The sequence below is a fragment of the Oratosquilla oratoria genome, chromosome 21 (genome assembly GCF_046742065.1).
Source record: "Oratosquilla oratoria isolate Oo_2021 chromosome 21, ASM4674206v1, whole genome shotgun sequence".
NCBI lineage: Eukaryota > Metazoa > Arthropoda > Malacostraca > Stomatopoda > Squillidae > Oratosquilla > Oratosquilla oratoria.
The window spans coordinates 11,713,032-11,725,531 of NC_134797.1; the positions used below are offsets into that span (position 1 = coordinate 11,713,032).

General features: G+C 49.8%; 1 protein-coding gene across 6 annotated transcripts in view; it reads right to left on the reverse strand.

Annotated features, from left to right (window-relative positions):
• The window catches only part of Moe (moesin), a 175,269-nt gene that overhangs the window by 32,953 nt on the left and 129,816 nt on the right, over positions 1 to 12,500 (reverse strand). For 3 of the 6 annotated variants that reach the window (XM_076204288.1, XM_076204289.1, XM_076204287.1), the window contains exon 3: positions 5,576 to 5,755. In XM_076204288.1, the coding sequence (XP_076060403.1) occupies positions 5,576 to 5,755 (180 nt within the window). Of the gene's footprint in view, positions 1 to 5,575; positions 5,756 to 8,166; positions 8,324 to 10,396; positions 10,607 to 12,500 lie in introns of those variants that run through there. The other 3 variants (XM_076204290.1, XM_076204291.1, XM_076204286.1) reach the window with 3 other exon arrangements.

A 12,500-nucleotide genomic window follows, 5' to 3' on the forward strand; every position in this document is an offset into this window, starting at 1 on the left:
ATACAAAAGCGGGTCACTACGAGCATAGCTCTCTTCTCGTAAAATACAACTAGGTAAATACACACACACTGTCATGGCGCGACGCTCTTCACTGATTTTGTTCTGGACAACTCCAGACTTTTTTTTTTTTTTTTTTTTTTTTTTTTTTTTTTTTTTTTTTTTGTGAAATGTCACTTCCTCGGGCTTTGTTCGAGCCCGTGAGGTGGTGCTTATGTAAGACACACCTTGTGGAGAGGAGGTGGGATAGTGTGGCTAGTCAGAGGAGCATAGGGGCAGTGGAAAGGAGAGGCTGCCGCTCGACTTCACTCCCTTTAGCTGTACAGTAGTTGGGGAGGGGGGTGGGGAGGGGCAACAAGACCTTGCGCGAGTGAGGTCAAGCGACTATGAAGTCCCTCGCTACAGCGATGTCCTTCACGATTTTTTTTCTGTCTTGCGCGCCAACAGATTTCATTCAGCTCATGTCAATATCGCTTTCTTAAGGGATTCAAGGCAAGATGTTCAGAGCCCAGACAAGGCCCTCGTGCTCCCACATATGAATGAGAGAGAGAATGGGGGGGGGAGAAGGGGAGGAGAGGGGTCTAAAATCATGGCACGCTACACAGCAAACGTGCCAATAGAAAAATATATCTAACATCCTCTAACAACATTCACTTGCAGAACGAGGTACAAGAATCAAGAATCCAGCTGCCCCCACAACCCAAGCAGAGGAAGAAGACGCTCCCCTCCACAAATGTTGTTATTTGCATCTTGGGACACCCTCCCCTCTCCCCCCAAAATATCACCCCCTTTCAACGAAAGAAAGGGGCACCTCATCTGCACCCAACCCGTGCAGTGGAGGCCTAAACAGGCGAACACACTATACGCACTCAGGTATACAAGGCCAGATAGACGTATCGATTACATGTGGGGTTTCGTTACATACAACCAACAGCTAGCAACAAAACACTGTATCTGTGTACGTTGTGAAGGATCTATGTACATTTTTTTCACTATATTGAATTAATGACATCACTACCATGACCATGTCATACTGGTACCAAATCATATATATATATATATATATATATATATATATATATATATATATATATGCATGCACAAGCACATACATCACAGTATTGTCAGTCAATAAATACGGACCACGTGTGGGGCCTTAAGTAAATGATCACTAGGACGGCAAGTAAGAGAGATGGCAGACAGGCACTGGTGGCACAGGAACCCACTTTTGCCCAGAGACACCCCCCCCCCGTCCTATGAACAGAATAAAATACCGAAGCAGCACTGAGGCCACAAAGGACTTGATCGAGCCCCCCCATATATATATATATATATATATATATATATATATATATATATATAAACACCGCCGCTTTTACGGGATCCAATTTCAGTGGCAATAAAACTACTGCCACTGTTCCCCTTTACCGACATCCGCGACGGCATCTCCCGCGTTTTCAACATCAACCAAAAATTCTCTGGCTGTCCTTCTAGAATTATGTGATAACTCGACACGGTCAGTACAGACGATATTCATTCGATGTTGTCAACAAATTATATTCACGTGTATTGCGGGGGGGTCCCTTGGTTGGGGCAAGTCACAAGTAGTGATCCAAGAAGCCGGCCGCAAACGTGACAATGGAGGACGGAACCTTCAAATCTCCCCCCTTGCCTTTGGAGCGGTTCCCTCCAGTATGAAGGGAAGGCCTCGGCTTGGAGTGACTTGCATCATTATGCTGGGTCAGGTTGTTTTGGCCGATCGGACGGCTTGCCTCGGCCAAGGCCGAATCGCCGGTAACACGGGCTGGCTCAGGTCGTCCCTTACACATACTGTTAGTAGCTCCCCCGGTCTCATTTCCTCTCTTGGTCAACCATAATGTCGCCACCGGGTAAACTAAAGAAAGAAGGAAAGACACAGACACAGACACAGACACAGACACACACACACACACACACACACACACACGTGGGCACAACCTGCCGGCTCAAGGCTGCACCACCAACACCTGCTTGCGGCACCCGACATCTGCTGGACTATGTCGCCGCAGACGCCTCGCTTCTCCAATCTCCTTATTCCTCTTCTCTTGCTCTCTCTAGCATTCGATTAAATTCCACATTTCGGAAAATGAGCAACTTTGTTGTCCATCTTGCAGGTATCCGTCGCCGGTTATATCTACGGAGTCAATGACTGAGGTACACATACACACAACATATATATACTGTATATATATATATATATAGATATATATATATATATATATATATACAGTACATATATATACAGAGAGAAGCGGGGAGTGGGGAGACTGTCAGGCACCACCTGCCGCCGCGCAGTTCCGGTTCTGCATTGGTGTCACCAGAACAGATTTTGCATCTCATTAAAACGTCTCGAACTGCACGCACGAAGGGGACCCGTCACCTCTCCCCAGGTCCTACGGACCACCCTCGCGGCGACTGTCCGAACACACTGGGCCAAGGTGACTGCCTCGGCCAACACGTTTCTAGCCTGTGCTGAATACTGGTCACCAGGGTAAGACCTACTGTAACGCCCACTACTGGAGTCCCTCCAGCGTTTTAGTATAATATCCTCCCGTCTCACAGCAACGAAATAATGAGTCTGTTATGTTACTGTCTGCTTTACCACTGTTGTCCCTCGTTTGATTTGCGACTTCATTCGACTATTGGGAGTCCTTCTCTGTAGCGTTGAAGAGAAATAAAGTTCGAGCCTCTCCCCATTTACCATTTCCTGACATTACACTTTAATGGTTTGTTCTAGTTACCGTCAGGCGGATTTATTTAGCTGCTGCTGCTGCTGCGGAGAGGGACTGCCTGGCATTGCAACTTGAAGACGCTTACATTGTACAAAAGCTGCTCAGGGATCATTAAAGGACCGCACTTTTAAAACTTTCGCCGGCCTTGGCGAACGATGATTCCTACAATTGGAAACTTTTACTGGGTTTCCTAGTTTACCTGGCTGACTGACTTGTCCACGAAATCTCTCGGTAATTTTCCTAAGCATAGTCAATGACGTTGGCAAAATTCTACTTTCTAACGGTACAGCGCGTTCGTCTGGGTTGGCGAAGGGTTTTTAAAAAGTACGGTCCTAATATCTTCCCCTAACCATCCAAAAGTTCAATGACCTCCGACGACATTTGGATGAGCAGTGGGTGGCAGCAATCACTGCATGACGCGTGCGCAGGCAGGCAGGCACATGTGCCTTCCTTTACGTGATAACATACTACATACATAAATATAATTCCTGTCAGACGAGGGGGGGGGGGGATGTCGATCAATTGATCGACGATCCTTTCATGACGAAATTACCTTCTCCTTATTCCCATCTGCATAAAGTGGCTTCCTTTCCTCGGCCACAAGTGGAGTCTGTCTGCCACAGGACGGAAGACTGCTTTCTCGTCAAGAAAACTAAGGTGACAACGTCCAAAGACAAACATAACACCTCCACTATCCACTCCAGAGGCGGCTGGATGACCGCAACACAGATAAATCCAGGATGCAACACTTCACCCTCCCATACTATACTACACATTATGGAAAACTGCAAACAACATAACATGTACTCTACAAGGGATTTGTGGAAAACCACCCCGTTCCAGCCATGGCGTTCCTCAGGTAAACGGAACTTCTAGGCCGCCAGACATTTTAGAGAACCACGGCAACGACTATACACCCCACCAAAGCGTGTAGCCATCCCTCCCCCTAAACGCTTAATAGTTCAGATTTCAATATCTCGCATGATTCTTCCAACTCCACCAGAACCTTAAGGGGGGGTCCCGTATTATCAATATAAATTGACGAATTATATTGACCGATACTAGTGACCACCCCTGCCCAGCTCTTCAATACTGTTTCTGCAGCTAAGTCCCAAGACCTCTAGGGGGAAGTCTTCCCTCCTCCAGAGCCCCCGGGACCTAAATGACTAATATTATGGACCCAATAGGACTTGACACTCTTGACCTCCTCCACAGGGCTCTTCCATAAGAACGGTTCCCTCAAGGTCCTCGACTGCAAAGTAGCGGTCCTCTGGCACTCATATTGAACTCTTCGGAACGAGATGTTGGACTGCTGTCCTTAATGTGGGAGTTTCCTCATCACAATGTGAAGGTGGCAGAATATGGCAGGAGGCAATCAGCTCTTCGGTGAAAAGGCGGAGGAAATGGAACTTAAGCTGCCAAACACAAGAGACAGAAAGAAATATGGGTCCTGGTTTATATCAGGTGTCAGCCTCTGGAGCAGCGGTTCTCAACCAGGGTTCCCCGGAACCCTAAGGTTCCGCAAAAGGTCCCTGAAGGTTCCGCGAGAACAAGCGAGATAAGCTAACGCACTTTTGATTTTTCTTTTATCTAATTTCATATACGTAATATAATTAAACACGCCCGACATATTCTTGGTTATTGTAATAATGACATCATCCTATCTAATCCATTATTACGATAATATATATATATATATATTATATATATACATATTATATATATATATTTTTTTTTTTTTTTTTTTTTGCGCAGGGGTTCCTTGAGACATGCAATTTATTTTAAAGGTTACGCAAGGGTAAAAAGGTTGAGAAACGCTGCTCTAGAGATTGAGGGCGACGAGCTTTAAAGATAGCCTGCGGGGAGATGATTCTATATGACGTCCATCTTCCAGGGCTGCCGTTGGCAAGTATCCGTCACTGGTCTCTACAGTAAAAAGGTCTCAAGACTTCTTGAGAATCCTTTTAAACCAGAGTCTAAAGCCTTACTACACGCACTCCCTCAACCCCAACTGCTGCGGTCCTTTCCTCGGTGCTTTCCATCACCCAATCCCTTTGTTTGCCCTCCAACCACCACCACCACCACCTCCATGCATAGTCCCAATTGTAATCACAACGTTGAATAAAATCACTCTATCAAGGTTTTCAACTTATCTAAGTAGTTTGTTGTAAAACGTATGTATTCTTGGTGTTTAAAACATGAATACAAACACGTTTCTGGAACAAATAGGTTTGAAAATTAATTATGTGACTGTGACGTTTGATACAGAATATCAAACTAAAGTCATTTACTCTACGGCAGCAGCCCCTATTTCCACGTAAAGAAAGAAAAAAACATACAGAATATCTAAAACATACGCAGTGGCATTTACTCTACAGCAGCAGCATCTACTTCCTTGCGCGCGCGCGCGCGCACACACACACACACACACACACACAAACACACACAAAGAAAATATATAGTACTTGGCAATATCACTACGAGAGAGAGGGGAGAGGAGAGAGAAGAGAGGAGAGAGAAGAGAGGAGAGAGAAGAGAGGGGAGAGGAGAGGGGAGAGGAGAGAGAGGGGGAGATGGGGAAGGAGAGAGAGGGGGAGATGGGGAGGGAGAGAGAGGGGGAGATGGGGAGGGAGAGAGAGGGGGAGATGGGGAAGGAGAGAGAGGGGGAGATGGGGAGGGAGAGAGAGAGAGGGGAAGAGAAAAAGAGGGGAAGAGAAAAAGAGGGGTAGAGAAAAAGAGAGGGGAGAGAGAGAGAGAGGGAGGGAGAGAGAGGGGGGAGGGGGGGAGTTTGGTTGGTTCCTACTTACCTTTTTGTTGAGCTTGAGCCACGTCGTGTAGCCCTTGGAGTCGACGTACTGCAGCCCGAAGAACCAGATCTCACGGAGCCCGATGGTCTTGACCACCTGGTCGAAGAGCTGTTTGCCTGTCGTGTTGGGCTGGATGGCAAACTCCAGCTCTGCGTCCATGGTGGTCACGCGGACGTTTACCTGCAAAAGAGAAAGAGAGAAAAGTTAGCAAACTCTACACGGACGCACACTTAAAGACAAGTTCCCGCACCACCAAGAGGGGTGGATGAGGGTGAATAGAAAATATCCATATTTGTGTGTGTGTGTGTGTGTGTGTGTGTGTGTGTGTGTGTGTGTGTGTGTGTGTGTGTGTGTGTGTGTGTGTGTGTGTGTGCGTGCTCCCGTGCATTGGGCCCGAGAGGGGGGGGGGCAGGGTAGATGAAGGTGATTCCATCGCCAAATTCCTTGAAGTCTTTGGCCTTCAAATTTAGGACGGCTGGTGTGCTGCGCTCTACTAATCTCCTGTGCTTTTGCTGCTGTTGTTTGTGCTCCTCGGTCGAGGTTTTAGGGATGGGGGTGGGTGGGGGGGGAAGCACGGTTCCATGGTAGAGCAGATGGCCGCTGCTGCTCGATCTACACCGCCTCTCTGTATGTTAATGGCGCCACGCTTACAAATTACCGAGACCAGGGAAATCTCTCACCCGCATAGGCTTGAACATACATTTCTCCACGATAACAACATTGCGGTGCATACCGTGACCCATTCTGTCGGGGCGTCGAGGCCGAGGCAACAACTTGGCCCGAGATTAGGCCTTCCTGTCCAGGCGGTAGGACTGCTTGGCAGCAACAAGTGCGCCTCTTAATGTTCCCATTCCGTTGGCCCAACAACCTGATAAACGTAGCTTATAGATAAGATTATTTCCCCTTCTTTGCTTTGGTGTTTTTTCTATTTACTGACTGATTTTCTTTTACAACGATATGGTACAGACGGTCTAATTATAAATGTATATCAGTAAGGTGAAATAAATCCTATTATTTGTTCTTACCCTCTTAACAACGCTACGCCCTTTATCAATTGCCTGATCCAACCCCTATTTCCCCGTGGGGATGGGGGGACGGGGGCACAAACAAACTATCAGTAGTAGGCCGTGGGTGAAGGCCAACACTATTCTGTACTCAATTGACCTCCACGCGACTGAATAACGGAATTACACAAGCATGGGGGTACACATGACAAAAAGGGGGTTGGCAGCCAACCCCCACCCACCCAACCCTCCTCACCCTGCCTCTTAATGCCCGTGCAGCCCTCCAGAACACATTTCCTGTACACAACAGTAGAGATTATCGTCGCCCGGGGCTGATGAGGCAATGCTTTTTACACAATACCCCAAGGCCACGCATTGTCTGGTCTACACACAAGACATCGCTGGCACACAATTGTTCACAATCGCCATTACCATACCATTAGCCCAGGTCCACCTCTGATCAACAGGCGAGAGAGAGAGAGACAGAGACAGACACTGACACACAGGGATTTTCAGGTTCTCATGGCTGGAGGGAGGGAGGGAGCGAGCGAGCGAGCAAGAGGATGGGATGGTGGTAGGGGGTAGAGACACACTAAGGAAAGGAGAGGGAGGAGAGAGGGAATGGGGAATAGAGAGGAGGACAGGACAAGAGGCGAGGAGTGGAGAGGGAGAGAGAGGGAGAGATGAAGAGTGACAGAGAAGGAAGGAGGGAGGGAGGGAGAGGTAGGGAGAGGGGTGAACGAGAGGGAGGGTGGAGGAGAGAGGAGAGAGGAGAGAGGAGAGAGGGAACAGAGGAAGAAGGGAGAAAGGGGAGACGAGAGAAGAGAGTGAAGAGGAGAATGAGAGGGGGAGAGAGAGAGAGAGAGAGAGAGAGAGAGAGAGAGAGAGAGAGAGAGAGAGAGAGAGAGAGAGAGAGAGAGAGAGAGAGAGAGAGAGAGAGAGAGAGGGTATTCTTTAATAGTTTGCTCTAGTGGGTCACTACTGAAAGCGAGATCGCCTCCCAAAAGAATGCACAGTCGCGGGGGTGGGGGTGGGGGGGGGGTGCCCATTTGTGTCACGAATGTCACGAGCGGGACGGCCTGACGGAGACTGAGGAGGCGGGACGGACATCCTGTCCCACACACACCTCCCCAGTCGTATTCCTAACCAACCTCGAGAGAGATATAGATAGATAAATATAGAGATAGAGCAAATCTGTAACTCCCTGTGTGTGTGTGTGTGTGTGTGTGTGTGTGTGTGTGTGTGTGTGTGTGTGTGTGCGTGCGTTTAACCAATTGTAATATACAGAATAATCCCTATACTCGTAGGACCCAGTTCGTTTCCATCGGTCAACCTTTCTTTTAGATTATTTTGTCCGGCTAATATTTCCTTGTGGAAGCGTGCCACGAATCAATCCATCCTAGCGGGGGGGAAATATAATACCCTTCATATACATTTTATTTTTTCCAAGTTTACTTCCATGTCTTCTGGCTTTTCTTTTGTCGCACACTAAGTTGTCTTGGGGAAGGGGGACATGATAATGATCAGATAATTATAATGGTGATAATATAACGATGGATGTATATCCGGTGGCAGTAGTAGTACTACCGTGGTTGTGAGGATGGGTGCATGGTGGTAGTAGTTGTGGTGTTTGTGGTGGTGGTGGCCGCTGCCGTGGTGCATGAAGTGGGTGCGGTGGTGGTCAGTGGTGCTGACAGGCGTGGTGTCCCGAGAATGGTGACAGCGCTGACGTCCGCTATCGTGGCATAAGTTTTACCCCCTTCTCGGGGAGAAGCGGGAGTAATTAATAGCGTTGAGTGAACTGAAGCGACTACCCACAGCTTCGGTGTGAGTCAGCAAGCAATATATGCGGAGAAGCAGGTGGAGGAGTGGAACAGGAGGAGCAGGTGGTGGGCTGGAGGGAAGAGGAGGATGAAGATGAGGAAGTGATGGAGTGGAAGAGGGGGAACTGGTGGAAGAGGAGGAGCAGGTGGAGGGAGAAGGGGGGAAACATTTCGTAATGAAGAATGGGGAAGAATACGGGAAAGAAAAGTGTGGCAGCCGACGGTCGCGCGTCCATAAGCATGAGAGCAGAGGGGGGGAAAGAGCAGGTGATCACGAGGAAAGATGACCAGAGGTAGGTCGTTTTGTGTGTGTGCGCGCGCGTGCGACATGTGTATGTATATGCAAGATAGTGGGGGAGAGCTGGTGAGAGAGAGGCACAGGAAATTCCTGGAGGTGGAAAAACACATTATAAAGCTGGCATAGGAGCAGAGGCAAAAGGAGAGAGAGGTGATGGGAGTGGAGTAGATACAGCAGGTGGAGCAGGGAGTTGGAGGGGGCAGGGGGAGGCAGAAGCATAACTAGGTGATGGAACCAGATGTGTGTGGTAGATGGGAACAGTTGAAGTGGAATTCAGGGTAGGTGGTGGTGGTGGTTGCAGTGGTGGTGGTGGTGGTGGTTGCAGTGGTGGTGGTGGTGGTGGTGGTGGTGGTGGTGGTGGGACAGGAGAGGGTGCTGGAGGAAAGGAACGACGCAGGAGGATATGAGGAGCAGATGGTGGAAGTCGAGGAGGGGGAGGAGCAGGTGGTGGGGACGTGGGACCTCTTACTCATCCTCGCGATGACGTCACCCCCTTACAACACTTCCACGGAAGCGACGGTTATGGTGGTTGAGGAAACCCTCCCCTCCGCGTACTCCCCCCCACCCCCACCCCCCATCCCAACTCGGATACAAACCCGAGTCGCAGGTCCGGTCCCACGGAGGACCATCATCACCGTCACCTTGTCCTTGGCCCTGGCAGAAACCTTGCATGCAGCATGTAAGCCTAGGCTTTCTCGCAGAGCAGCGCTATTTCCTTTTCCTCCTCCTCCTCCTCCTACAGGAGCACTAGGAAGATAAGCAGCGATGCGGGTCGCCTCCTGGTCATGACGAGAAGAGGGAATTGCAACATAGCCACCCCAGAGAACAAGAAGCACCCCCACCCCCCCGACCTCTCCTTCGCAAGCGCGCATTAATACAAACTTTTATGTGGGATCACGGACACGGACGTTGCCGGGCAAGCATGTGCACGCGCGCGCACACACTCAACACACCCACACGCACTCTACACACACATACAACACAGACACACCCACACACGCGCGTGTGTCATTTCCTGTCTGCCTGTTGTGGCCGCTGTTGTCTCCAAGTCTGTAACAGCAGCAACAGCACCACTCTCCGGCCGGCCGGCCGGTCGGTTGCCGCCTGACGAGCCGAGCCAATCCTGAGGACAACCTCGAGTTCGAAATCGACTCCATTTGAACCCTAACCGTCGAGAGGCAACGGAACGGGACCTCGAGGACGGACACTTATCCCTTTGGCCCCAAATCATCGCAAGCAGTCCACGGCGGAACAAAGACATCATCATCTTCCAAGGTGGCACGACTGCGCCTGCCACGTCACTCCCGCAAACTTCTCTTTCTCGCCTCTCCATGAACCATGAACATTCACGTCAGTGTGTGTGTGTGTGTGTGTGTGTGTGTGTGTGTGTGTGTGTGTGTGTGTGTGTGTGTGTGCGCTACATAAATGTACCAAAATATAGTACACAAGAGAGGAGGAACGCTCATAGGTTCCTTTCTCTTATCCTGTTCCACAGCATGTATGGTTCTAACTTGAGCTCTCTCTCTCCTTATTCTCCAATATGCCTGTCTTGTGCATGCATGTGTGCGTGCACTCGTTTCAAAATTAACCAGACCGGTAAGACGTCTCTTCATCCACTAATATACAGGAAGAACCCTAAGTTCATACGAATAGTAGTGCCCCTCCTGCAGAAGTCGACGAAGGCGGAGACACTTACTAGCTGAACCATGGTTGCGGTGGTTTAAGGGCGCGCTGGGCAAAGGTGGTGTGTGTCTCTTGTCGTCGCGAACAGCAGGCGCAGTGGTCAAGGGTAACCCTCGAACTTCTTCAGGATAACGGGAAGGAGGTTTGAGGTTATCGAGTAAGTGTTCGAGGATGAGAGCGCTCGGCTCGTCCGCACTGCACAACGAGCACAAGAGAACTGCGCCACATAAAGAACATCCTCCCGCCCCTCCCGCCAAACCTCCTCACGTGCTCCCTCGGGATCCACCCCGCCCTCCCCCTTCCACTCTTCTGATCACCCCCCCCCTCCCCCAAATCCCCCTATTCCCGGCCTCACCCGCTTTTCGTCTTTCCCGCCAGTGGGCATAAGGGCGGGGAAAGGAGAGACGGGAGGGGAAGGGGCGGAGGTGGGGGAGAGAGAAGGAAAAGGAGCAGTTGAGGAGAGAGAGGAGGACGATTCAAAAAGGTGTTGCTTGTGAGGAGGTGATTGGTTCTGTGAGCAAGAGACAACGGGCGGTGGCCGCCGCCATGGGACTCTTTGCGTTGACTTGACGATAACGATGACATTAGCAAATATTGTGGCCGCGGGGCAGTAGTAATAGTAATAGTAGTAGGTTCCACCACAAGGATGAGGTAGGTAGGTAGGTAGGTAGGTAGGTAGGTAGGTGTGTGTGTGTGTGTGTGTGTGTGTGTGTGTGTGTGTGTGTGTGTGTGTGTGTGTGTGTGTGTGTGTGTGTGGTAGTAGTAGCAGTAATAGTAGTAGTAGCAACAGCAGTGGTAGCAGTAGCCGGAGTTTGGCATTTCGCAAAAGCACTGGTGGAGTATAAAAAGTGGGGTGGTGGTTGTGGGGCTGGTGGTAAGTTATGGTTGGATTGGTTGTAGTGGTAGTGTTAGTTGGTGGTAGGGATGGTTGTGGTGCTGGTTGTGGTTGTGGTGATGGTTGTGGTGCTGATGGGGTGGTGATGTAAGAGGGGTGGTGGTTGTGATGTAAGAGGGGCGGTAGTAGAGGCCATCGTCGAAGGAATCGCAAGGAGGAAGAAGTGAAGAGGAGGAGGAGGAGACGGCAGAGGGGGTGCCGTCGCCGCCCCCATGGTGAAGGAAGGAGGCACTGGATGCCGAGCAAGAGTCCGTCATGGGTCCTTTGACAACACGTGAAAATCGAAAACACTAAGAAACAGGCAATGCTAGTCTAGGTATAATTAGTGGTAGCAGCAGCAGTAGCAATAGTAGTGACTGTAGGGATAGTGGCCTGGGTAGTGGTGTGGATAGCGGTGCGGTGGTGGTAGTTGTAGTAGTGGTGGTGGTAATAGTAGTTGTGGCGGTGGTAGAAGAGGTGCTAGTGGTAGGGTGGGTCTAGTGAATCACGTTCATTTCGTCTCCGATCATCTTCCCTCCCGACGAAATCCCTCGTCCAATTATGATCCCTCCAACAACCGGTCATTTTTCCTCAACTGAAAATATATGATAAAGTTAAAGAAACTAAAGATAACACAAAAATGTACATTACATGATGACACGAGTGTCCATAATAAAATATCTTTGGCCACAATCCTGGATATATCATTATATTATTTTCAATGGAGGGAAAATGACCGGTTTAGAGAGAAAACGAACGACAACGGGGTGAAGATATGGTAAGGGAGGCTTAAACTTCATTCACTCTTCACACACACACACACCTTGCCCACCGGAGCTGGGGTGCCGGTTTACAATGCCATGACGTTTTTCAGACCTGGGTGGGGATCGAACAGAGATCCCTGAATGTGCAGTCGAATGCGGTACCGCTACACAACTGTGTGTGTGTGTGTGTGTGTGTGTGTGTGTGTGTGTGTGTGTGTGTGTGTGAGAGAGAGAGAGAGAGAGAGAGAGAGAGAGAGAGAGAGAGAGAGAGAGAGAGAGGGGGGGGGGGGAGGGTTGGCGACTTAATGCCGAATCAGCCGTCAAGCCAGGCCGTGCTGTAGCGTACGTGATGTGGGCAGATGTCACCCGGCCAATGAGCAAGCGCGCCTGCTTGCTCGTTCCCTCGTTCCTGCGACGGTCGCAGAGTAGAGCCAGGCTGGCGCCAAGCTAATTACTCCTCCAACCAACGCTTAGCCTCC